Genomic DNA, 27543 nt, shown 5'->3' on the forward strand with positions numbered 1-27543 from the left:
CAAGGAGTCTGCCAGTGGTTGTTTTGTCTTGGGCTGCTCTTTCTCCCCGCCTCTAGTTTGGACGTTGATTCTAGCGATTGTGTCCTTTAATGGTGGCGTTGTGCTGCGTGTATGTACTGTATGTACGTAAGCGTGTGTACATATATATATTTGTGTTGGTGTCCCGTCCTTTTGACAGCTTGATCCTTTGTATATCCATTGTTACTTTGCACCAATCCCGCCCGCACCTCCTCTGTTTGGCTTTCAGCCGCTGTTGGTTTGCTTTTGGTTTGAAAAGCATGCGCTGGTGTTCTGTCATTTTATTCCAAAAAACATTTCCAAGGTGGTCGTGACGGCCCGTCCTGCGGAGAAGAAACTAATGTGTTGTTATTTATCAATTTGTCTATTTCAGGATTACACTCATGGATTTCTATTAATCAATTTCCTTTTTGCTTTGTCATATTATTTTGTCATAATTATTGTTTATTTTTCAGTCTCCTTGTGGTCTTAACCGTGCATGCCTCTTCCAGGGTATATTTTCAGGTGGTGAAGACTGTCTTCTTCTATGTTTTCATGATTGGTTTGACGGACTACAAACTCTGTGAAGCTTGAGACTCTCACTGTGTTTCAAATACAAAGTTATTTCTGTCTTTGCTTGACTCCTTTGTTGCTAGCTGCGCGTTCTCATTCCCAACTCATCGAACGCTGCAGCTTGGTCAGCGGCCCAACACTTAAAAATATGACGATCCGGGAAAGGATTTTAGCGCAACTTCGGCACACGCAGGGCCTGCAATCAAGTTAGCTGTCAAGAACGCGATAATAAATTAGCAACATTAAGTTGAATTTTCAAAATAAAGCTTGCCGACAAATGTTTCCCATCTTATGACTTCTGGCATGCAATAATCACAAATACATCTGGAAGTTACTAAATGGTAGCAGTTTGGTTAGATTTGGGTATCAAAGGTTCAGACACCAAAACTATTGGTTAGGTTTCACAGCATACATTGAGATCTTGACTGAACGTCCTGTCACCATCAAATCTCGACGTCCCATAAGGTTCAGCAAGAGTTCCAAAATGAAAATCATGTTGACGTCCAGGACGTTACCTTGTCTTCAGCTGGACTTTCCTCCTGGACCATTACCACGAACAGACCTCTTGAGCAACTACATGCACACAGTGTGCATTTAATAGCTCTATATTTATTCAGAAATAGGCTAACCCATGTCCTGTCTGACTCAGACATCTGTAAGATGTTTTAACATGTAATTTACAACATCCAGCTAATATATGCATACCAATAACTTGTGCGATAACTCAAAGCTATAAATTGCTGTCTAGTTTGCTCAAGTCTGCATATTTCTTTTTACAGAACCAATAAAAACCAATGCTAGAAAATTTAATTACGTTAAAAGTAATCTGTGTAGACTGAAGACAAACGTCCTGTACATGTGAATACACCCGACTCCGTCAAAACAACTGCTAACAAAGTTTTGGCCTGCTAACTAATGGTAGCCGAATACAAATCTAAAAGCATGCCTAAAACTTGCCAGGGGAAAGCTTTCATGTCAAGTAATCCCAGCAGATGGTGGAGTGGTGGTGGTAAAATATGCAGTTTAAATAGACCACCAAAGGGAGGAAGTGTTTGTCAGGTGATTGTGGAGAATGTCAAGTGTGAAATCAGCTTGAGTTGCCTGCCTGAACCAGCTTGCTTTTCATAGCAACAGTAACAGAGAGGGTCTGCCTTGACCATTATAGGACGTAGAAAAAGTTCGCCATCTGGCCATCTGGATCCACGCAGTTTTTGTCGTCCAATGGGGACAAGTTTTGGTGGGGGACATGATGTCACCATCCGACCAGTGTTGGCTGGGTCAGGAAAAACATGATTTGGGTTTAAATAAGTACTAACACCAGTAGGCTGTGCTAGTAATGTAGGTTACCTACATAACATGGTTAAATTTGATGGATAAGACGCAAAGAGTGGGCTGCGTCCTATATACTGGTGAGACCAATATCCAGTATAAAATGCAAAGTGGTATGTTACTGTGTTACTGATTTTACCCAGACCATGGTGCTATCCAGTTGTTAAGTGGTGACGTCACATCTCCACATTAAACTTTTTACGGGTCCAAGCAGCTACAACATCTCCTATTTATAATATGCCGCAGCGCTGTTTTCCTCGCTGTTTTACTGGAGGAAAACTAACTTGATTACTGCTAACGCTTTGTTACGGACATGCACCATCATGATTGCCCTTGCAGCCGCCACCCTCACAACAATAAACTTTACCGTAGGCTGCCAGCTACCGCTAGCTACAGCACCAGTAGCTAGCAGGATTGCAAACTTGGAAACAGATGGTAGGCTGTAATTTTTGTGTGTTTTGAATGTGTTTTAAATTAAAATTAATTGAAATTGAAAACCTTTTTTACGTCTGGGATACCCCCAAAACAAACTGCGTCTTATATTCCGGTGAGGCTTATATTCCAGATTTTACGTTATATAATGTAATGTTTGATGTATCAAATGAATAACGTTTGTTGCTTATGAACTGACTTTGTAATGTATTCTTATATTGGTATTTTCCCATTAATATATACATAGAGTTTCTGTGATGTTTGTTTATATGTTTAGCTTTAAAAAATGAGAGTAAAATATTCCAAAAAAAAGAAATGATGCCAGAGGGCAATGTGAAGCATCATATTTTTAGGTTTTTGGCCGCTGACCAAGCTGTTGTATTTGACAGGTGGGAGTGAGAACATGCTGGTTGCAGCACAATGAGAGTGTCAGGTGTTTTTTGATTCCTTCACAGTTCAGTAGAAAAGTCCGGCTTATTACGGTTGAGAGATTGTACTCCACAAGCTCGGAGTGCTCTGACAAACCCACCAACATTTATGCCCAGTTGCTCCGCCAGACAAGGCTGGTCTCTGACCGAGTCTGGTGTGAGACTCTAAAAGGAAATCAAAAGAATCTGTGGAGATTTGCAGAAAGGCTTCTGTACTAACATTGTGTTTTGAATGTGCTTCTCAGGGGAGAAGTAGCCTATGGAAGCTAAGCTAACGGCTAAAATTGAAACGTTTTTGTGTGTTTTAATTTGATTTTCTGTCTTTCTCACTTGTTTTAACTGTTTCTTTTTTTTGGTTATGGATGTTTCTGCACTGAGCCAAACCAACCTTACTCTCGCCTGGAGGTTTCTCAATAGATTTGGTCCCATTTGAAGAGAAGAAGAGTTGGATTGCCATTGTTAATGTCTGAAGATGCGTGGAAAAATAAAACAGGATTTAGTGTAATCACAAAAGATGCTCCGATTGAAAGATGTGCCATCCCCAGTCTTTGACCATTATTTTGATTTTATATAAATGTTCTTATTTTATATTAATGGATATCAATGGACTTAAGTGTCAGTGTCCCTCACCCACATGCCACACTGCTCCTCTCTCCCTCTGCAAGCATGCCAATGACTGTAACTGTCATAGCTGTAGTCACAGTAGAAGCAGTCAAATAACCTCTGTAGCTGTCCCATATAGTGATAAGAATAACCGTAGCCGTATTGAATAAGTAGCTTTGTACTCATTAATTGTGGTCGTGATGTCAGTGAAGTGTCTCTCTCTTGCTGGTCCACTTGACCCCAGTAGGGTGCGCTGTTAGCAGCTCCTCAAGGTACAAGACATGGGGAGAACCAAAGGGGGGCTGTCAGCCATATGATGATGCAACTCGCGGGTCAAGGGGATGAGGAACATCCACTCTGAATCCTTTTTTTTTTTTTTGTAATTGAATATTTTACTACTCAGTGTGGATGTTTCCTCATCTGTCAGCATGGTAGTTGCATCATAAGAGCTTCTGAAGCTCATATGCTTGAATGTATCGGCTCTATTAGCTTGAAACGAGAGGCACTTAAATCCTAAAACCTTTCTAATTGTGAAATACAGAAAGTACACATGAGACAGGTTTCACTCTTCCCTGTTTTGGTTCTGCAATTACTTCATGTCCAAGATAGAATTTTATTGATTTCATTGTACAAACAAAAGATGTGTTCTTGCACATTGGATGTAATAAAACAGGTTGTTCTGACATCGCTCTGTCAGCAAGGATTAAGATTGGCTTAATGGAATCAATTATCCACAATGCTGACAATTTATTACTCCACCCAGTCTCGCATAATAAAAACAAAACCTGAAGCTGCTCCACCAAAAGAAACAAATGCATGCTACGCTCTAGTATGATGTGATTAACTTTATTAACAGTGTCAAACACGTTGTTTCATCAGGTTTCTATATTCTTGCTCATGCCAGAAAAAAAGCAGCCTCAGCATTGTAAAAAAATATGGCTTACTGCTGTCAGACCACAAACTCAAAGACTCGAAAGCAAAATCACTGTTGCCATAGAAACTAGGCACCTGCATGGAATTGGGATCTTGTTTCCCCTTTCAGCACTGTAGACGCCTTTGATTCAACGCACTCTGCTTTACAAGAAGCACAGTGACGCGGGGACTGGACGTAAGAGTCCGACACAACAGCACTTTGAAATCAGCCTGAAATTCGTCTTCTGCTCCAGAGCTGCTGAAATTAGAGATGCCTCCAGTCTGCATGCACTGAACTACAAATGAGGTGTCCGCGTTACCCATTATCAGCCATGTTTTAAGGCCAACAAATAAATTATTCCTGATTCAACTTTGCTGTTGTCCAGACTCGTGACCTTACGTCTACTCCCACCTAGCCCACCTCAGGCACAACCAAGCTGCTCTGCAAAAATCCCAACTGGAGAGATTCAACAAAAAAACTACCAAACTGAGGTCTGCCTGAGAGGGGTTAAAGAACCCTCCTGCTTCTCATTTTCTGTGGAAAAGAAGCAAAGGTGTTCGTTAAATTACAAATAGTGAATGTTTAGATAATTCTCCTAAAAAGCTTCCAATTGCTGCTTTTGTCAAGAAATGACACCCTGTTATGTGTCTCCCTTCCTCCTTCCCCCCATCTCTCTTCACCTCTGCAGCAGTACCCACCCACTGACATCACGGGCCAACTCAACTTGTCTGACCCGTCTGTCAGCACTGTGGTGTAAAGAGAGAGGGCGACACCGAGGTTCGCTCCCCCGAGGAGAGAGGAAACGAGGCGAGGAGGGAGCGGAAGAGGAGAGGACGGGAGAACCCATCTCCTCGTTCCCTTCGCCGACGAAGTCTGAAGCTTTCATTTCACCGCCTGCCCAACGGAGCTTTTAAAGGAAACTGCCTGCTGGAGAAGTGGCTGAAAGAACACTGAACTTGCACCTTTTTTAAAAGTCAGGATTACCTGGCGTTAGATGTTTGTATAGGTTCCCTGAGCATGCACAGAAGAACCCTTCTGACTCACATATACAATCTTTTCCTTCTGTATCTTACTAGCTAACTGATTTAACCTTGTTTTTGTCCTTTAACTCTCAGAAATTTACTTAATGTTTGATGTTTGCTACTTTCAATTTTCCTGACCAGCTGTATAGATTTAGCAAGGCAGGTTTAGTTTAGTTAAGTTTAAGGATAAACCAGTTAAGTTGAGAGTACTGTACTCGACATATCACCTCCGTCTAGGGCTTAGCCATAGTAATATCTAGCATTTCATTTTAACATATACTGCAATACAAGACGTACTGTAAGCTTCAATGGATATCAAGTATTTTTAATAGGAACGACTTGCATTTTTATCTACACTTTAAAGGTTTTGAGATGATTTTTCTTTCACTTGGAAGCACTAATATGGTACTAATATTAAGGACATGACTAATCTTGTCTACCAGAGTAGATGATGCAAGCATGTGTGTGTTTGTATATGAATAAGAGCTTTATGTATCTGAATGATGAAATGTTGAAGGTTATACCAAATTCAGTAGATGTTTAAATTGTATATTTTCCCCTTTTCATTTTGTACTAATCAGCAAAATGCATGTTTTTGTTTCTTTTAGAAGAAAAATCTCTGAAGCTTTACTGCTTTTTATCGCAAGAGACAACATGAAATCACAGATTAATTTACATTCGGATGCAACAAGTCATTAAGGCAGTTGTTTTTACGTCCAAACATATTTGAGACACCCTGTCATAAGCCATGTTGCGCTTGGGGACGCCCTCTCTCTTCCTCTCTCCCGCTGCAGCAGTCTTTCTCACTTCCAGTCTCCGAGGGGTTGCATCAAAGGGCCAGGTTTTTCACCCAACCAGCACTCGTTCTTTCATGCAAAACTTCCTCCCTGCGCATGCAGCGCCGGAGAACTTTTACACGAAGGAACCCGAGTGAATTGAAAGCGTTGCTCAGCTTGCGAGCTTGTGTGCAGGTCTTGGTTAGTTGCAAAAACAGGCCGTTTCCCATTTTCTGGAGCTGAGAAACCACTGCTGTCTGTTGAAAAGACTATCACATCCTGTCTGGTGTCGGCACTGCAGAGCACTTTATGTTGAGGGGTCCCCTAAAGTGTAAAAACAAAGCTATTGCCCTTCCAAGAAACTAGAATAGAACCACTACTATTCACTTCTCCACTTTTATGTTGTTTTAATTTCACAAATCTCTTTTTTATTTTATTTTATAACAGTAATATCTACAAAGTCTTTATAAGAGCAATTATGAGACTTGCTGCAACACAATTTTGTTTCTAAACTTGGACCGAGAGTTTGCTTCTGATCATGTTGTCATTCTGCCGTATGCATGCTTACGTGTCAATATCAGTGCTTTGGTTTGTTTCTGGATGCCTGTTGTCGCCGTGTGCAGTCAGCTGAGCTGTGTGGAGCGCTTAAATCGAATGAATTGTAAATAGAGTCTGGTTCAGTGTGGATAGGTTTGAGGAGATTGTACTGCGCTTGTACTACGACTGCAACTGAGAATGTCTTAAATTATAGTTACACACGCACATAACAGCTGTGATACACAGGCATGCATTAACACACGCACACACATGCACACACAAACACAAAAACCCTTATTGAGGAATCACTTGTTTTTCTTACCTTTTTCCAAGATCTTGCATTGAATCATCTTGTTTATACAACTGTAAATAAAATATACTGACATTGACAAGTCTAACCAATCCTGAGATTTGATCATTTTCAGGCCTGCAACTAACAATTACTGCATTTTTTTGTATAGTCTACAAAATGTCAGGTATAGTGAAACATTACTCTTCCTCGGCTGCAATCAGTGAGTTTCAAAGGGTTTCATAGTTACAGATGAAAGAATGTAAGCACATGCCATATCAAAGAGAACCTAAGGGTATATATCAAAGAAATAAGAAACAGAAAAACTACTAGAAACACACAAAAAACAAGAAGAAAAGAAACATCTGAACATCAAATAATAAAACTGCATGTTAAAAAAGGCTCAGAATAAATCAAGGCAGAAAAAAGGCCTCAGAGAAAAAGCAGTACTTTGGTGCAGTGGTCCAATGGAGAGGCAGCCGTGCATGATGATTTTTTTTAAATTAAAAATAGACTTATTATAAATTCAGTCTTAACATACTTTGTGTAGCTCTTCTCAAAAGCTAAGTGCAACAAATGCAAAATGAAAAAGCAGAAAAGGAGCAAAGTTCTAAATTAAAAAAGACTTAGAATTAGCCGCTCAATCCATAGTTTTTTTTTTCTCCATATATATTGAATGAAATGACTCAATGTAACCTGCAATCAGTGTCAGGATTCTAAACTCCTACTGAGCATGAAGTCTCCCTAATATCTTGTTTTGCTTCGTTGGCCTGCCTTAACACAGTATGATTGACTCCTGACTGCACTTAGCAGCCATTCAAAGAAAACTCTAAGCAGCAATTTGCCGCTCATTGAGGCCGAGTGTGTGTGACCTGCCCAGCAGGAAGCAGCAGAGAGCCAAAGCAAATTACAAGTGAACATACTATAGTTAAGCCCTGTGATTGACTGGCGATCAGTCCGGTGTGTACCCTGCCTCTCGCCCAATGGCAGCTGGGATAGCTGTTTTTATTACCAACACTGATTAACTGACCACGTAGTGACATGCACGGATCCCAGGGGATAAATCCATCTCACCATTTCCTTTTATCAGATTAATCAGCCATAGCTCGTATTTACTGCTATTACAAGATGATAACTTCCTAATGCTGAATTAAGATGGCAAACACAGTAAACATTTCCTGCTAAACATTAGCTCATTTACATAATCACTGTGGTCACGTTAGCACCCTGAAATTAGCATTTGGCTCTCAGCAACACTGTCCCCACATGCACCCTTATAGAGCGGTAAAACGAGACATTTGGTTGTATTGTTATTGTCCCTTTACATATTGAACCATATAATTTAAAAACAAACTGAGTATAATAAGTTTCCCCCCCTCTTATACTTATACTAAAATATAATGTTCCATAATTAAAAGAAGGTGTTCTTAGGGTTGTTGTATCTGCACAGACGTTTACATCTCGAGGCTAATTCAGAAACATGTAAAGGTTAAATAATGACCTTCGTTAACTGACATGCTAACAATGTAATGCTTTATCCCCCTGTGGAACAAAGCAGTTGCTGTCACAGTCAGTGTAATCTTTAATTAAATTATGAGTGTCATCATTAATTAAATCATGGCTGTCGTTGTAAATTAATGACATACCTTGTGGAGAAGGAGGTGGGTCACAGCATATTGTCAGGTGAGACATTTGTTCTGCTCCATTGACCTTCTGCCCCGATCGCAGTGGAGACTCTGTCACACTCTGTCAGAGAGATGAGTGTGACCCTGTGGCTGATTGGTCCTCTGTTAGGAAGACACAGGGTGATTTATAGCTGCGGTTTGATTTACAGAGTCACTCTGCTTATTTTGAACACTTACTGCAAACTCATGAGACATATTTCTGTCCATACGTGATTGATCAATACTACTGTGACTGTATTTTAAAACAGACAGCTCTTGAGTGACACTGTCAGGGCCTGCCAGCATGGCCAGCACAATAGCACAATCCTGAAAGTGATGCATTACCCCCACCTGTTGTTTTCTACTGTAACATGCCCTGTAAACCAGCTTTCAGTAAATCAACCTTTACGGTGTTAGATTTCAAAAAGGCCCATTTGATGGTTAGTGCTGGGAAATTGATGTACCTAAAATGAAAGCTGATTATCATAACTCTTTTGCATTGTAGGTATATGGGAAAGGTATTTTTGGCTAATGTATATCAGGTGATGGACCCAGAATTAGTGATGACACCTTTTGGCCTCTATGTCAAATTGGCTTCCAAGTCCAGCACACTTCCTGGGTGCATGGGAAACAACCCACACTCCTACTACACGAAAGATTGTGCCGAATGCAAGCGCAACTCTAAGTTTCAATAACTCCAATGCAAACCATTGACTGACATCATACTTTGCTATGTCAATCTCTACATGTAGTTTATGCTTGTATCACTTCTGAAGCCCTTTTCACACAGTGTGCACTCCTGACAATTTCAGGAGTTCAGTTGATTTTCCCTGTCGGACGGGTGGGGGTCTCATGAGGAAGGACATGGCGTAAAAAGTATGCTTCGTCCTCGGCCCTCACAGCGGGCAGCTGTGGCCCAGTGGTAGAGTCGGTCGTCTTTCAATCGGAAAGTCGGAGGTTCGATCCCCAGCTCCGTCAGGCTACATGTCGAAGTGTCTTTGGGCAAGACACTGAACCCCAAATTGCTCCCGGTGGCATAGCCAACAGGTATGAATGTGATATCTGATTGACAGTTGGGCACTTTACGTAGCAGCCTCTGCCATCAGTGTGTGAATGGGTGAATGTGATATGTAGTGTAAAAGCAGCTTTGAGTGGTCACAAAGACTAGAAAAGCGCTATATAAGTACAGTCCATTTACCATTTACAGCCAGAAGCGCCTGAATCTCTTATCTCTCCAATTTTAGCCATCTTTGCTATTGTCGTGATCCTTCTTCTTCAACCTTGGATGTTTATAATCATCCTGTTATGTGCCGGTCTTCTGGTTTCACACATAGACTGTATAAAAAGATGGACGACATGACAGCTCCCTAAAAGTGAAGCCAAATGTTTCACCCCCTGCTGTCTGGCTGCAGTATAGGTCATAAAGCCCGCCTCCATGTTAACAGATGGGACCTGAGTCAAACTATAAAATCAAAATACACGGCAGATACATTTTTCGCAAACCTTGTTTCTGTCATTATAGTTAGTTCTTATCATGCTGATTTACGTCCAAGTGTTCATTTTTCTGACAAGTTTATTTTTAATTAGTTATTTGATGCTGTCAAAATGATGATTGACAGCTCTGTTGACAAATACAGCTCCTGCAGCCAATCAGTTCCAGATTAGCAGAGTGGAGGACGATCCGTGAGAGGAAATGTAACAAACACAATCACTACAGTCATTGAAGTTTCTATATCTGTGAACGTTAACTTCAGACCGACACAAAGAAGCTGTTCTGCCGTTAAACTCACCGGCGTGCGGGATCCTTGCTGTTTTTTCGGTAAGTTAAGTGTGTGTGTGTGTTTTGGTTAGCAGAAGTGGCTACGGCCGCTTCACCCACCGAACTCTACTGTACAGACTCTGGCTCCAAATAACGTCACCATCACAAGATGGCAGCGCCAATCACGGGGGCTATTTTGGCATCACTTTTGTACAATGGTAGCAGATGGAGACGCATCGTCCATCTATATATACAATCATTGGTTTCACACAAGTGGCATGATATAAACGTCACTGACTATTACTGATTACTGACTGTTACCTGTTGCCTTTACACATCAGCTCACACCAACTTCTCGCAGTCATTTTACTAGGTGGCTGGCTGGAAAAAGTCTGCATGTGTAAGGGTGAAAAATTCGGCCATTTGCGTTCACACATGCAGCCCAGCCCGATAATGTCGGGAAACTTTCAGAAAACTTTCAGGATTGCAGTGTATGTATGAAAGGGGCTTGAGAAATTAACCCTGACAACATCGGGATTACTTTGGCTGAGCTTGGAGACTGTACATTTTCTTATTATTACATTTTTAGAAACCCTGTGGCAAACACTATTTACTTGCATTATTGTAGGATTTGATGTTTTTTGGAGCTGAGCCCTTACTCGACTTAAAGTCTGAATATTTTAGTCTCTGCTGCTTAGAAATGTAATATTTGTTCATTTATGACTGATCTTTATGTTACATAACCTATCAAATATTCTTCTTCTAGGTCTTTTATTCTTAAGTAGTAGCCTGCATTAAATATAAACAGGCCCACTCTTTGCAGACTGCTTGTTCACTGTATTTGTGCACAACATAGGAAAGCACACAATGGAAAGACTGAAAGTATTAGAGAGCATGAGTGATGTAAGTCTTTGTGGCATTCAGCTACGCCTCAGGTCTTCAGAGGGATAAACCCAGATGGAATTTTAATAGTTACACTAAAAGTATGATCGTTTTTTAGCTCAGTGTGACCGGAGCAAAATATAAAAACTAGTATCCTCAATGACAGTGTGAAGAAGTGCAATATGCAGGAGCTCCTTCAAAATAACTCATTATATATTCTGCTAAATTTAGACTCTGTCAGAAGAGTTCAGCAAAAATAGACTTTAAAAAAAGGTACAAAGAAAGTATAGGCCTCTCGTGAAAACTTCATTTCCATGCTTAACTCAAGGATTCAAATGAGGCACTATTTGCAAATCAGGTTTTTAAGCTGCCCCCATTCACATGCAAATGCTGGATGAACACAACAACCAGCTCTGCAGCTCCACAGTCCAACACCCTACAACCTGGACCTCTGCCAGTTCAGGCCAGCCCTTATTTACCCATTGTTGATATATGAATAATTATGAACCATGTGATTTTCTTTATGTCTCCACAATAAACGCGGAAATGATCATTACTGTAACTCCATTTTAAATTAGTGTGATCAGCGTATTCTGCAGCAGCTCTGTTCATAATAAAAACATTGTTCCCTCCATGGCTTCTGTAGCCTTGGAGCTGTTTTCATTCACTGACCGAGGAGTTGGTTTCAGGCGCATGGAGGACGACTTGGCTGCGCGCGGAAGTCGGGACATAAATTCAGGTCAGGCTTTGCTTTGCTAGCTCAAGTGAAATGTAAAACAGGAGGCAGGCAGCAGGTGAAGCGTGAACCACAGTCGGGCAGTGATAACGCCCGGCCAGCGGGAAGCCAGCAGCCACTTCTCCCACTTGGCCGCTATTAAGTCGACGCTCAAATTTCCTGCAGGCGCAGAGAAGAGCTGCACTTCTCACTTTCACTTCATGGCTCAGCGCGCCGCTCACCCTGCCGTCCCCATCGCGTTGCTGCTGTTTGGACTTGTTGCGATCCTGCTCCTTACTATCCCCACTCAAGACGTCCAGGAGGCTCCGGGGTTTATGGTAAGGTCGGTTCCATTGGGTATTTTTGGATCAGAGTGTAGGTTTTCGGGATGGTGTAACCAAAGCCTTGCCGTGCCGTGCAGAGTGCAGACCGGGAGCGAGAAGGTGTTAAACAGAAAACTGTCACTAGAGGATTCAGTGACATTATGTCAGGATGTAGGCTTGTTTGGCATTATTTGCATGCATTTGTTTTCCCATTTTGTTCACAATTGCATCCTTTCGTATCCTTAAAATCATGAGCGATAATTAGTTTAATCACCAGTTAAATATTCCCTGCTCAGTTGGAGAAATCAGCCAATCGTTTCAACTGTTCTGTTGTAAATGTTAAAATGGACTGTACTTATATAGCGCTTTTGTTTTCCGAGCACTCAAAGGGCTTTTACACTACTTGTCACATTCCCCCTTTCACACACTGATGGGCCAGTAAGTGCCAGTCTCCAAAACAGGATCTATGCCCACTCCTGCAGCCTTCGGGAGCAATGTGTGGGGTCTTGCCCAAGGACCCTTCGACATGTGACATGTGAACCCCCAGACATCTCTACCAATGAGCCACAGCCGCCCACATCGTTGTGTATCGATGTGAATGCAGAATAGTATTCCTATAATGTAGCAGTTTAAATCATGATTAAAAAATTACGCAAATTTAAACCGTTTTTTGTCTAATTTAAACTTAAACTTTTACTATCGAGTCACCTAATCAGAGCCTATTAGAAAACCCTTTAGTATAAAAACCCTACATGTATGAAATTAAATGTGAAATGTTTTTTGTATTTTTATTCATGTTTGTTTTGCCACTGATGAATGACCGATGTAGGACAGTAAGTGTGTCACCAGTTACCCTGTGATGTAAATACTCTCAGGTGACCTCATGCCTGAAACACTGATGAACTGTGAAGTTCCCTCATTGTGTGGAAAGACATTGTATCAAAATACTTAACATGTGGAGCGATATGGTGACTTAAAAGACTGCCCGACATGCAGAATACCAATTAAGGGTTAAAATATCCAAAGACGATTTGTTTGGTGGAAAACTGCAGTTGCAACGTTTTGTATTTTCTATCTTAATATCTAATAATTGCAAAAGAAAAAAACTCAACAGGCTACATGGAAGTCCTGAAACTGTAGTTTAATGCTTTCAATGCATTCAGACCAGTTTTAGCTGCATAGGTCAACTCCAGCTTTTGTCCACTGTCCTCCCTCTTGTACGTGTTACTGCTTATATCCCATGGGGCCTTTTTTAGTGTATTGATGCTGCCTTTTCACTCAGTAACAATGTGTTTCACCAGTATCCAAAAAAGGACACAAAAGGCTTTCTCTCACATTCTGCAGGGAGACAAGTACAACAGTTCCCAAATGAAAGGACAGACAGGTCATTAGAGCTCCTCTGTGTTTTTGGCAAGTGTTAGAGCGAGTCCTTACAACTGACTGAGCAGCACTAATGAGAAAATGTGATGAGACACAACTAGGCTCAGTTCCACCCGACGTTTCTGTTCACCTGTTGCACTGACTGAGAAGTTGTATGTTCACAAATGTCTGAGTGTGGAAGGATGAGCATGTGTGTCTATTTCTACATAATGATTTATGTATGTGTGTTTGTGTGTGTGTGTGTGTGTGTGTGCAGCCCCTCTCCCTTGGATCGTCTGTCACATACCTTCTTGCATGGATGGATTTCTCAGACTCTATGAGAGTGTTTCCTTTCATTTGAGCAGAAGAGTTGCTCTGATTTAATTTTCTACACTGTAGTGAAAGTGGAAATTCTGTCAGAGAAAAGTTTTTTTCATCCCAGAAAGTAGATGATATTTTTTCCTGGGAAAGTTATTTCTAACTGACTTAGTTGCTTAATAGAAAATAGTTTTCCTAATGCTTAAGATCAGTTGTAAATTATATTCAGGATGTTCAGTGGTTGAGTTGATTGTCACTCACTTGGAAGGTTGTCGATGTGTCCTTTGGCAAGACACTGAACCCCAATTTGCTCCTGGTAGAATAGCCAATGGGTATGAATGGGCATAGATCTGATTGGAGATTGGCACTTAGGCCTTTGCCATCAATGTGTTCACTAGCAATAACCACACCATCAACAGGATATGATTTAACAACTGATTGATTAATGAGATTGATGATAATGATGCTTGGGCATGGAGAGGTCGAAGTTCTTGCGGTTAGTGATTTGGGGAAGCTTTACTGGGGATCCGCCGTAGCACCCGGGCATGACGAAACCCTTCAGGGCCCTGCGGATAAGAGGACAGAAAGAAACAGAAAAAGAAAAAGGTACGAGATCGAAAGAGGAGGAGGTGGTTAGGTTTGAATTCATGGGATTGGTTAAGGTGTGGTCCTGCTCCTGAAACTTTGCTTTATAGCATCAATAAATGTGTGTGTGAATGGGTGAATGTGACACGTAGTGTAAAAGCAGCTTTGAGTTGACGCAAAACTGAAAAGCGCTATATAGAAAAGCGCTATATAGAAAAGCGCTATACTGTATAAGTGCAGTCCATGTACCATTATATATTGATTGATAAGGAAAGTTATCAGTACACTGATGTATTTCAGGCTCCTCATGTGGTAATTAAGTGTTATGATAGAGACGGTAACCATAAACAGACGGATAAGATGCACCTGAGGGTTCAGCTGCCTCGACAGTCTATCATGCTATACAATTATAAAGCTGTCATTGGCAAATACAAAGCTTCTAATAATTGCAACTGTCATAACTTTAAAAACTAAACAGAAAAGATGAAGACACTATAAAGCCAAGGTTAAAAGTGACCTATTAATAAAGACATAAAGGTGATAAAAATGTGTTTTGAGTAGATATTTAAAGCTATTGTGAGGAACTTTAGTTTTGTGTCGATTTTGGCGCCCCCTGTGGTCAAAGCGGTACCTCTTATCTCTTTTGTGCTACATTCAGGCTCATGTAGAAATTTTGCATCAAACTAAGGGGGAATTCACTAAAGGATTGCACGGCTTTTGCGCCAGCTAAACCTGCGCAAATGACACAAAAAGACTCATTCTCGAAGCACACGCAGAGGGTTGAATGCACACTGCAGAGCAAACAGCGTCTCTGTGCTCCGGTGTCGTTTGCATGTAGTTAAATGAGTCATTAGTGGATGGAGGTGAGATCCGTCAGTGTGCGCTCAACTACTGCCTGAGAGCGCAGCACCGTGCAGCAGAGAGTGGAGGTGCTGACAGCTTCTCTCCACAATCAGACACAAAACAAGAGCAAACTGCACGGATCTGCGAAGCTTTATGGCCACGTTTACAATTGAATATCATCAGTGCAATTTGCGGATTGTGCAGATAGTGGATGCAAATGGTGCACAATTTATGGTGCTATCAGCGGCGCAATTCACGCTAAGTGAATTCCCCTGTAGCCAAAATATCAATAAAATTATACCAAAAACACTTTTTATCCCAAATTAAATTGTGCTGTTATGGATGTCTGACTTGACGCTGGATGGGGAGTAGCGACGTTATTCCTCTTCATACCTTCATACACTCATACTGAACTTTGTGGTGTTTACTGCAGGTGGTTGAACAAGTAAGTTGTGTTCCTTTGTGGTGCAGACAAAGGTTTCATGCACCCTTAGCATATTAATTTCTCTTTCTTTATATCACTTGCCCTAAACCTAAAATACCTCCAAACGACTGTTTAGGAGCCGATTCAGGGGACCAGATCTTCTTCTTCTGTTCCAGACATTTGCCTTTTGTTTCTCCTGACCTGTCTCTATTGTTTACTCTTCCACTCTAAACTGCTGCTGCAAGATAGGCGCTTATGACATGCCCCCTGGGGGAGTAGCTGTTAGGGAGTGCTTGATACGACATACAGCAGAGTTTTTTAACTGGCGTAGCATTCCTTTAAATGTCAATATACGCCGTCAATCATGTTTATTTAATCATGAGAAGCCAAAATCATCATCTGGATTAATATTTAATTAATTGTGCAGCTGTACTCATGGGGACTCTTTTCCATGGAAAATGAAAAAAGGCACTTCTGGGTGACGTGCTGTAAATCGTTTCATCAGGCACCGACCCGATGGCAGCAATGACAGGCATTAAAAATAACTATTCAGTCCATCTTCTTCCTGATGGTCTTGTTTGTTTATAGGCCGTATAGAGGCATCCATACTACTACATACTCACAGCAGGTTTAAAGGAAGTCACTGAAGAAGCGAGATAAATTTCAACAGGAAAACTTGATTAGAGTTGTGAGTCCTACAGGAGTGGTGCAGCAGATGCACCACTTCCTTGAGTTTTTCTTAGACCGCAAAATTCCCTAGAGTTCACCAGAGTGTGGTTGCAGGGTCTGAGGACAAACAAGGGTACACACGGGGATGAAAGCTAACAAATGTATGCTAGAACATGGAGGGCTATAAAAGTACAACATGTCAATTGATAAGAAAAAGCTAAAATGGTGCTTCTGAGATCTCTTGGTTCTCAATAACAGGCTGTAGCTTTCTGTACGAGTTTAATGCATGAGCCGGATTCGCCACTCAGACAGACAAAGAGTTAGAGTTTAGTTTTAAGAGAGAGATTAATGATTGACAGATGAAAAAAGAGGCATCTATGTTAAACTGATCTTTGCCCACAATACAAGAACAAGCCTTATGAAAAGTCCCACTTGTGTTTCAATATGTACATTTACTAATTGCCCTACAAAACAGGTGTGTTGTATTTTGGCACAGAATTAAAAAACAACCTCATCTTTCTTCATAACATAACATTGACTGGAATCAAGAAGTGCAGAAAGAACTTTGATAGTTTTTTCAGACCGTATTTTACGATTTATATTTCATTGCTATGGCCTTGTGGAAGCCAAAACAAATGTGTAAATTATATAATACCAAGGAACAATAAGGTGCTCAAATTGAAATCAGCGATGTCATTGAAATTGAAAATACATTGCTGCTTCAAAGAGAATTAATGAGCGAAGATGTGATCACATAGAGAATACTTTCTGCTTCAGGGCTGTTAATATGTTAATATGGATGTTTTTAAGTTTGACTTTCACAAAAGGAAATCATGAATTAGATTTTTTCCTGTGTAATAGATGTTTGTTCAGCACACATGTTCTTGTGTTTTATACACCTGGAGGGCTTTCTTTGAAGACTAAAATTATTAGTCAGCAGCCAAATGCCTTTCAGATGCCAAATTTGTATGGAGAGACGATTGTAAACTCTTTCTAGTTAACTAGACTCCCCTTTACAACATGTCAGCACAGTTTTCTTTTGGAAATGTTTAGCTGTCTCTATTCTCAAGCCCTTCTCCGTTTGTGTTTTCTCTGCCTGTTCCTATCTGCAGTACGGGATCGTCCTGGATGCTGGATCTTCACACACAGCGTTGTACATATACAAGTGGCCAGCAGACAAACAGAATGGCACAGGCGTGGTCACCCAGCACAGTGAATGTCATGTAAAGGGTAGGTGTCAGCTCTCCACCAATAATCTCTGTTTTGCATGTCAAACACTCCTGCCAATGCTCCTACTCATAGGCGTATAACGTGGCTCTGAGAGTTTATTGCTTGCTTTGTCTCAGAGGACAGCATCTGTTGTCAGCCCAGAGTCCCAACTGCAACATGTTCCAACAGCTACCATGATTCTCAGTAAATGAACAAAAAATACTCGATTTCCATGGAAATGTTTCAAACCACAGCTGCAGCACTGTCAGTTTCTGATAGCATGGTGAGCTGCCTGGTGGGGGTCATGTTCCCACTGCTGTGTGTTCACTAACATTATAAGAGATTTCTAAGAGATTTTTTTAAACTCTCTTTGAATAAAAAGATCTTTTCTGCCTTTATGTATAAAGTGTAATAACACCTCTACCGCATATTTTAGGGTGTAGGTTTCAGAGTATAGCCTAACAGAAGTGGGCTATAAGCTTTGGGTGGGTGATTTCAACATCTTGATCCAGTGAAACTCTTAAAAAAACACTGTTAAGAACATTCTTTAAAAGATCTCCTACAACAATTCGTTTGTGTTTCAACCGAATTTTAACGAGTTAGGTATGGAGGTTGAAAAATGTCTGTAGTATATACTGATGTTCTCAGTTTCTCCAGGCGCAGCTTCAGGCAGCTGCAAGATCTACTGTTTTTTTCCACCATCAGCAGTCATACGACGTTGTTTGTGACCTGGAAGAGCTACAGGCTATTTCAGCTGCTAAACTAGCTACGCTTACAGCTAAACTGGCATCCAAAATTATGAGTGCGGAGGAAGCTACGGCAGAGGATACATTTTACAGAGTTCTGGCTGACTGGATATTTACTTCAACTCAGAGTTAAATAGCCAAAAAATAAAGTGGAGTGAGGCAGTGTTTACTGCTGCTTGCATGCAATGCATCCTGGTACACGTAGGCAGTGCTGGTGCAGCACCACCAGCCAAAAACATCACGCACTGAGGAACAGAATACTTATATTGACTACATTTACCATTCTCTCTGATTGAACAGCCTCATTAAAGGTGACGAAATTCGCTTTAATTCAGACGTAGATATGCTTCTGCCTGTTGCTCATGATGACTGTTAGCAAGTTAATATTATGCAGCTCGCTGTGTATTTTGGCTTGGTTTAGCAGTAGGAGTCATTAAAACATCCAGAGTGATTAATACTGCTTGAGTGATGCAAAAAGTGTAGAAAATGCACTTTTTAAGCTCAGCTAAATGCACTAGCATGAATTGGTTGTTTGCTTTGTATCTAACCTAATTTTGGTATATTTGTTGAAGATTTGAATTGTACACACATACTGAAGAGGGGACGTAAAATAAGCTGTGGGTGTAGTTTGAAAAGTTTTATAGATCCTTTGTGAGTGTGATCCTGCATTGGTGTCATGTGAAAGTTATTACAGCATCCAACTTGTAAACGTTAAAGCCAAGGTCCAACATTCAGGTTGTAATCCTGACTGATAAAGTCTGTCCTTAAAGGTAATCAAGTAAAGTCAACATAGTGCCATATACACATGTGTTTGTAGCCCTTACATGATAGACTCTGCTGTCTGTGCTGACTGTGTGAGCTATCCATTGAATGTTTGAGAATCTTTTATCCACATTAGCTGCAAAACTACAGCTGCCATCCAACTATTCAGCTCCTTTTCAGATCCAGTATAAACTTTTTATATTCAAAACACTGGTTATCAGTGGACTTTAACCTTTAATCTTCTGATAGTGAAATTAAACAGGAACATGCACACAGGGAACTCATTGTGCTTTACGTTTTGGTTCTTGAAAAATACATTTCAGAAAGTTGTTTTTCTTGTTATATAATCACCACTGGGTGGGATCTAAAATAGTGCTAGCTGTTTCCTGTGATTGGATTATGTTATCACAACAAGTGCAGCAAATCATTGTCTCAGGCAATTGTGGATCAGGTGTGAGTCAGTGTTGAGCTCAGGGCTTTGCCAATCCTGTCCTGCCACAGGATCATTATGTTTCTTCACTTAGATAAACACTTTCCTTCCCAATTAGTCATGAACATGGTGTTTACACTGTCTTGTTTCCTAACTATAGCAATTACCAAGTCAGGAGTGAACTTTAAATAACAAATAAAAAAAAATAAAAAAATGTATCTTTGTCAACAAAAGCACTGTCTACATTTTTACATTTTCCCACAGTTGTGAGCAGAATGTCACACAGTTGTTTTTCAAGGTAACTGGGGCAATTCTAGTCTTGAGGGTGTGATCAATTTGCACTACTATACATGTCGTTCTCACAGTTCAACACAGGAACAAGACTCTACATGTCCGTAATGTAGTCTGTTTTGTGTTTTTTTAATCCTGCTCATCACTGGCTCAGGTGGAGGCATCTCCAGCTATGTGGGCCAACAGGGAGCAGCAGGGCAGAGCTTAGAGGTCTGTCTGGACCAGGCTGTGAAGGACATCCCCAAAGAGAGGCACAAGCTCACACCTGTGTACCTGGGAGCCACAGCTGGCATGAGGCTTCTGCAGTGAGTGTGTGTGTGTGTGTGTGTGTGTGTGTGTGTGTGTGTGTGTGCGTGTGTGTGTGTGTGTGTGTGTGTGTGTGTGTGTGTGTGGGAACAGACTGTCTCTGTTTACTTTGCATTGTGTCTATGTCTTTGTTTTACTGTCACATACATTACTTGCCCTTTGTTGCAGCTCTATTACTGTCATATTATACTAACCCTTTTTAAAAGTATGTTAATAAAACAAAAACATTTCATCTACTGTTATGGGCTCTTCAAAACATAGTTATGTATCATATGGGAAACAAAACCAAATGAATTTATATAAACAGCTACAATGATGCAGGCTGAGTCCACACTAGAGAAGCCTAGATTGTCTTTGCCTTTCCCATCTGAAATGGTCCATAAAGTAATCTTTGAAAAATACAGAACAACAACATGTTTAACTTGTTTTATAGTATTAAAGGAAATCAATACTTTTTTGGGCTTTAGTCCTCTCCATGCACATTACACAGTAGTATAGTATCAACTACGGACACTTCACCAAGCTTTAAGGTTACAAATAACCAGTAGGATAATGGCAAAATTACTGAGGTTGTATATAAGTTAAAGCTCCTGTGCGGAACTTTCGGTTTATGTTTATGTTTTGGCGCCCCCCTGTGGACGAAGCCGTACCTCTTATCTCTTTGCTGATTTTGTCCTGTACGTGCTTAAGTGATGGTTTTTAACAAAAAATCTCATCCTGCTGTCTTTAGCAGTCATATGTGTCACTCACTTTAAACTTTTGCCCTGGTAAATGTAAACAAAGGCAAAGTGCAGTTAATCACTTCGCCTGACACCTACCCCCCACCAGCAGTTTCACGCATTCAAAATAACTGTATAGGAATGATCAGTCTTGGTTAAAACACATTCAAAACACACACAAATTACAGCCTACCAGCTGTTTTTGCCATGTCGACTTTGCAATCCTGCCAGCTTCCGGGGCTGCAGCTAGCGGTAGCTGGCAGCCTACGGTAACGTTGATTGTTGTGAGGGTGGCGGCTGCAATGGCGATCATGACGGTGCATGTCCGTGAGGAAGTGTTAGCAACGATCAAGTTACTTTTCCTCGCTTGAAACAGATCATTGTTACACAAGCTGATTTGAATATACATTTTGAATATGTCTTTCTGAGCAGATTAAACAATAATTGCAATAATTCACTGTTGCAATAATTAGCACAGACACATGCACCTTATATATGTATATAGTAAATTGTTAACAAGCTCCTAATATTTTCATTCAGGAGCACATGTACTACTTGTGAACAAAGTTAGAGCCATGAAATGTAAACAAAGGCACTTCTGGTCTACGTTCTGTAAATTGCTTCCTCTGCAGTTGTGACAGACATAAAAATTCAGATACTGAAATAATAAGTTTTCTTCCTGATGGTTTGTTAGTGTCATATGGAGGCATCTGTAATATTGATTTTCAGTCTGTTTCATAAGCAGCTAAGAATCCTCAGAATATATATATTTCATTATATCACCAGTGACATCCCTCTTGTAAGACATGATGGATTTGGTCTTATACACAGCAGGTGGAAGAACAACTATTTACAATGAATCTGCAGACATAAAGATTCACTGTTATACTGACATCTTCCCTCAGTGTGCTTGTACATCTTATCTGAAATTACAGACATGAATATTTTGCATACAGAGCTGCCTGTGTATGTGCAGATATGAACCCTGTCGTTACTCATCCATTATTAAATGAGGGAACAAAAGAAGAAATAAGGGGTTCTTTGTCTTGACATGATTGTTAAGACGTTTGTTTTTGAACTATCTTCATATTCCTCCTGATCTAGAATATTTAGCAGTCTGATTGTTTATCAAGTAAAACTGTGTGACTCTTCATGAATTTTAATGGTATGAAGTGTTTTGACAGAAACTGTCAGCATTTTCAAATGCGATTTAACTTTATGCAAATATGCTGCAAAATACAGCTGCCCAATCACACAGTCGGGGGTGAATATGTAAATCATTCGCTCAGTGCAGACGTGTCCTACAGCTGAAATTTGAGTTAGAGACAAGAGCCTGCCTCTCTGTGCACGCACATCATCCCTTTGAGCTCATACAATTTTTGTCATTAATGTTTTTTCCTACAACTTACATGTACTCATTTAGCTGTTGATGACACTCGGGTCTGACAGATATGTTAAAAGGATTTGGGCAAGAGAAAGAAGCAAATGAAAACTGTTTATTTTTATTCATACAGCCGCTGAATAAATACCCTTAAATGTGACCTACTGCAGCTGAAACTTGTGATAATGGTAATAAAATATGACTCTTCTTTCCCCCAAACAGTATGTCCAGCCCGGTGCAGTCGGATCAGATTCTGCAGGAAGTGGGCCACAAAATCCAGGCGTACCCTTTCAGCTACAGGGGTGCAGCCATACTGAGCGGTCAGGAGGAGGGGGCGTACGGCTGGGTCACCGTTAACTATCTCTTAGAGAACTTCATAAAGGTAGGACTACTTGTATGAGTGTGTTAAGTGTGTTCTTGTAAATGGTAATGGTAAATAAACTGAACTTACATGATGCTTTTCTAGTCATGTAGCGCTTTTACACTACATGTCACATTCACCCTTTCACACACACACACACACACACACACACACACACACACACACACACACATCTGCACACTGATGGCAGAGGCTGCTATGTAAAGTGCCGATCTCTAATCAGGAGATAGCTTACAAGCACAGTCTATGCTATTTCTATTTGGAAAACTGAAATGGAGCAACAATGAGGGCAAAGCTGCTTCTATTAGAATAACTTTCCATTAAGTTATTTTAGTAAGATATTTGTCTTGGTTTTACACAACATAGTTGCAAATACTGGGACTGTGCCTGGTGGTGGTTGTCTCTTTAAGGCTGTTTTAGAGGGTGACTGATGACACCTAGTGGCCTCTACAACACTCATTTATAACTTTTCCCTCTGCTGTCAGAAGTGGTCGCTTGTTGTCAGCTTCTTGGTGGAGATGGATCTTTGGGTCATTTAGGGTAATTTGTGTAGGCAGAGTCAGCTTACAAAATGCATCTCCACTCACTCATCTTTATGTATGACACAGACAGCTACTCTTAATAATATTAACATGAAAGTTTCCACTGTCTTCTGCTTCCCTCATTACGCCTTTGCAGTATGGATTCGTGGGGCGCTGGCTCAGCCCCGGCAGGCCCACAGTGGGAGCGCTTGATTTTGGCGGGGCGTCCACTCAGATAACATTTGCGACTCGGGACGAAGTAGAGGACAAACAGGACATGATGAAGCTGCAGCTTTATGGCCAGGAGTACTCTCTGTACACACACAGCTTCCTGTGCTACGGCCAGGACCAGGCCCTGAAGAGACTGCTGGCTCATATATTGAAGGTACTGTCACATGCAAGAACATGAAAAACTAAACGAAACAACCAATATAAATATGTAGATTACAGGGTATAGATATTTTTATTGTATTAATATAATCTCTCTGTCTCTCTCAGTCTCAGGGTTACTCTGGCTCAGTCACTCACCCCTGCTATCCCGCAGACCACAGTCGAACTCTAAAGTTGAACCGAGTATTCAACTCTCCTTGTACAGAAAAGTACAAACCCAGCTCCTACGACTCTGAGGCCCTTCTGACAGTACAAGGCAGCGGACATTATGAACACTGTCTGGGCAACTTGTCCGAGATCTTCTCCTTCGACAGCTGCTCCTTCTCCCAGTGCTCCTTTGATAAAGTCTTCCAGCCAAATGTCACCGGCAGCTTCATGGTAACAAGGGTTGGAGGGAATAGATGACACAGGGGGGTTATACACCAGTAGTATTGTAGTCTAAAGGGGTACAAATACAGATTATCTTACAAGGTTATGATTTTTGCCAAACTTTCTAAATCAAAGGTTATATACATAGCTGTTATTACTGTGCAACACATGCACAGAAATACAGAAGTTGATTTTATTTGGGTTAGCACTAATCTAAATTTGCACTGATGAAAGCCTTGGCATTTGCAGTATATGGTATTATTATGGACTGGGTGTCTATGGTGACATTTATGGAAAAAATCACAAACGGCACCCAGTTAGTGACACGTTTTCTATCACCCAGCAGTGGTTGGTCTGCCAGAGAGGGCAGGCGGAGCTAAGTGGCTGCTTTTCCAGTCTCTGCAAGTGTTGCGAGTAAACAGTAATCTACTATGGCTGAACAAACTAGGGAAAGGTTGATGACTACAGATACATACAGAGTTACAACCAGAGCCAAGCATGGACATCTTGATATGTAGAAAGTCTGCTCCCGCAACTACTGTTTATCGCCGTTAGGTGCCGCCAAAGAGGGCGAAATTGAAATCTTCGAGATTATACAGTAAATTCAATCCTATGGGCTGTTTAAATGCCTGACTTCTGTGTGATGTTGACCTGTAAAGATGCTCTACAGATCCTTGGCTCTCAGATGAGCTAGTGTGAGACAGCTCAGATGATTCTCTTCTGACTCGGTACCTCCACTGACTGTTACGAGCATAGAGAGACACTCCTTTCTCTTTAGAGAAGCCTCAGTAGGCTGCCCTTTCTTTCAGAAGGGACATTAGCGCAAAAAATTTGACTTTGTTCTTACATTAAAAGTAGTTACATGCACAATATAAGTTACTGTATTCCATTACAGGTGGGTTCAAAACTCAATACTGGTTATATTCAGCTAAATGGGTGTAACTATCAAACAAAAACTAAGGCCTGGAACCAACCCATCTCTATCTAGCTATCCATATATACACATATACTACAAGCGATGTACAAATGTAGTGAAGCACAAACTACTACATATAATTTTTTGTGTGAATTGGAAGGAAAAGTACAAAGCACATTTACATGTACCTCCAATGTATAATGTTCACAAGTAAATAAATAATTGGATAGATAAATACCAAAGTGGCACAAATAACTTTATGAGCCAGCCTCGTAATGGTATAAGAATTATCGCACCTCAAGAACAAAGCAACTGCACCAAAGTTCGACTTCTTACTTTGTACAGACTTATTTAGAACCTACAGATTTTCCCAGTAGGCTACACACTAGAATATGCACAACACAGTGCTAATAAAATTTAGACATAATTTGCTTATATACCCATTATTTTCTATTAATTACATCACTTTTATAGCTAAATTATTTCCCAACATTCTAATAATTTACTTTTCTGACTGTATTATATCTTGTCCTGTTTCTGTGTCGTCAGGCTTTCTCTGCATTCTTCTACACTCACTCCTTCCTGCAGCAAATCACCGGCATCACTGTGGCCACTCCTCAACAGCTGGAGGAGGCTGCCAGAGCTGTGTGCAAGATGACCTTCAATCAAGTAACATTATTTAAACACATTTTATTTATTCTGTCTCTGCATGTGTGTTCATACCTGTGGAGGGCTTTGCAGTAATGTGCAGTATTGATTGTGGGAAAATATGACAATATCGAAGATCTCTTTCAGTGTCACCCGCAGCACCCGTAGCGATAATGTGGCACCCTCTGTGCCCCTATATAGTTTGATAGAGCAAGCCTTATTCCTATTTTTGAAAAGATCTATTGTAATTCTATTCATGTATTGTATTGTAACATTTTAACGCATATTTGGCACATGTTTCAGATGCTGGTTCTTGCTCCAGAGCAACAGTCTCGTTTGCAGGACTATTGTGCTTCCTCTGTGTTCGTTAATATTCTCATGTTGAGAGGATACGGCTTTGATGACACATCATTTCCACACATTTCCTTCCAGAAGAAGGTAAGAATTTCATCATCACTTAATCAAAGTGTAAGTCCAATGCAGATTGCAAGTTACAGAAAGTAAAGAACCATTTTCCACCCTGTAGCAGTAATCATTTGTTGTTGATCCTGCAGGCAGGGGACACCTCGGTTGGCTGGGCTCTTGGCTACATGCTGAGTTTGAGCAATCTGCTGCCGGCTGAGACCGTGGGGCTGAGGAAGGCCCTGACCCCGGCAGCGTGGGGGGTGCTAATCTTTCTTTTTGTCCTCCTGCTTGCAGCAGTGTTGGTCTTCATCTTAATCCGAGCTCGTAATGTGAAGAAGAAGGGAGGCAATGAAAGCAATATCTAGACATTTCAACAACATTCAGTGCAGCCAGGAAAAAAACTAAACAAAGTGGAATGTTTGTGTTTGTGTAGGCCCTAAACTCAGGCACACTGAATCTGAAATACGTTTTTATTATTGAAGGGCGTTCACATTGTGATGGGTGAAATGTGTTGGAACTGTATTTTATTTTATTCATTGTCCCCCAGCAGGACACTCATCCTAAACATGGAGACTTTAATTTATATTCACTAACACTAACCACTAAAACTGCATTCCTACATCGACTTTATTTTTAGCCAGTAACTTTTAAACTTTCTCATTGGTCTCTAAGTTGTAGGACCATGTTGTCAATGATAACTGTTCCTCCACCGTTGATCTGATATGCATGCCAACACCCTCAAATTAAAGTTAAGTCAGGATTTTCAGGAACATGCATTCATGTGTGAGGAGTATGAAGCCAACACAATGAGAATCTGCCACTGATCTACTTCTGCCTGACTGCCCTGTAGGTTTGGGAACATAGCACTCCCCTGGTGCATTTGCCACTAAAGGGGAGGCCTGAATGTAATTTGGTTACACTTTACACAATGTTTATCAAGATATTGTGTCCCTTATTGTAAGGCGTTTCCTTTTTACGACACACTGTTCATTTTATTTCAGTTTATATCTTTCATATTAAAAAAATAATTTTAGCTGATTAATTTCTCATTCTTATTTTAAATACTTTGTTCACAACTTTAACCTTTAAATGTTTTTTATGTATATTGTGTTTGTGTGTTTTCTAATAAAATGCTTCACAAAAGGATTTCTTATCAGAACAATAATTTAGACTAACAACCAGATTTTACTGTAAATAAAGACACAAAAGAACACCATGAAGGACGGCTTGATATAGCTTGACGCATTTTTATAGAATTAAATCAGAATATTAGGTGTAAAGCTCTTTTAATCTAAGTTCAGGTGGAGTTGGACCTTGTGTAGAATGCTGTTTTTGAAGTTTAAGTTGTGTGTGGTTGCTAATATAGCATAGAACCCATGACACCACAGAGAAAGGGCCACATTGTGTTACTAGCAATTGTAGGCCTACCTGCGCATATCGGTGGTCCACACTGAATCTGAAATACGTTTTTACATTGGTCTTAAATTTAGCAGTGGTCAGGTGCACTAGTGGCTCATTGATATCTTACAGCAGAGCTATAGAGCTATTGCCCTTTTACCACAGTCTTCAGAAAACAGTGCAGTGTGTTTCTGCGTTTTAAAGGGTTCATGATTCATCTTGTGAGATGC

General features: G+C 40.6%; 2 protein-coding genes across 9 annotated transcripts in view; both read left to right on the forward strand.

Annotated features, from left to right (window-relative positions):
* grin1a (glutamate receptor, ionotropic, N-methyl D-aspartate 1a) overlaps nucleotides 1–7008 on the forward strand; it is a 40509-nt gene extending 33501 nt beyond the window's left edge. For all 8 annotated transcript variants that reach the window (XM_069677112.1, XM_069677120.1, XM_069677114.1 and 5 more), the window contains one exon: nucleotides 4964–7008. In XM_069677112.1, the coding sequence (XP_069533213.1) occupies nucleotides 4964–5032 (69 nt within the window). In that variant the 3' untranslated portion in view covers nucleotides 5033–7008. The remainder of the gene's footprint in view (nucleotides 1–4963) is intronic.
* Nucleotides 7009–12140: 5132 nt separating this feature from the next.
* entpd2b (ectonucleoside triphosphate diphosphohydrolase 2b) lies at nucleotides 12141–27040 on the forward strand. The gene is made up of 9 exons (XM_069677250.1): nucleotides 12141–12257; nucleotides 17553–17670; nucleotides 20033–20183; nucleotides 22507–22666; nucleotides 23345–23572; nucleotides 23686–23955; nucleotides 25412–25531; nucleotides 25814–25948; nucleotides 26065–27040. The coding sequence occupies exons 1-9, from the start codon at nucleotides 12141–12143 to the stop codon at nucleotides 26278–26280; spliced, it is 1515 nt and encodes a 504-aa protein (XP_069533351.1). The 3' UTR covers nucleotides 26281–27040.
* Nucleotides 27041–27543: the final 503 nt, after the last annotated feature.

Source organism: Semicossyphus pulcher, unplaced genomic scaffold (genome assembly GCF_022749685.1).
Source record: "Semicossyphus pulcher isolate SPU_LCO1_2020_fin unplaced genomic scaffold, fSemPul1.0.p SCAF_28, whole genome shotgun sequence".
NCBI lineage: Eukaryota > Metazoa > Chordata > Actinopteri > Labriformes > Labridae > Semicossyphus > Semicossyphus pulcher.

Excerpts from the sequence above, each read along its gene's own strand:
- entpd2b (XM_069677250.1), top strand. The coding sequence starts at position 12,141 with ATGGCTCAGCGCGCCGCTCACCCTGCCGTCCCCATCGCGTTGCTGCTG. Across the intron at positions 23,956-25,411 it reads ATGTCACCGGCAGCTTCATG|GCTTTCTCTGCATTCTTCTA; the intron begins GTAACAAGGGTT and ends CTGTGTCGTCAG. Across the intron at positions 25,949-26,064 it reads ACATTTCCTTCCAGAAGAAG|GCAGGGGACACCTCGGTTGG; the intron begins GTAAGAATTTCA and ends TTGATCCTGCAG.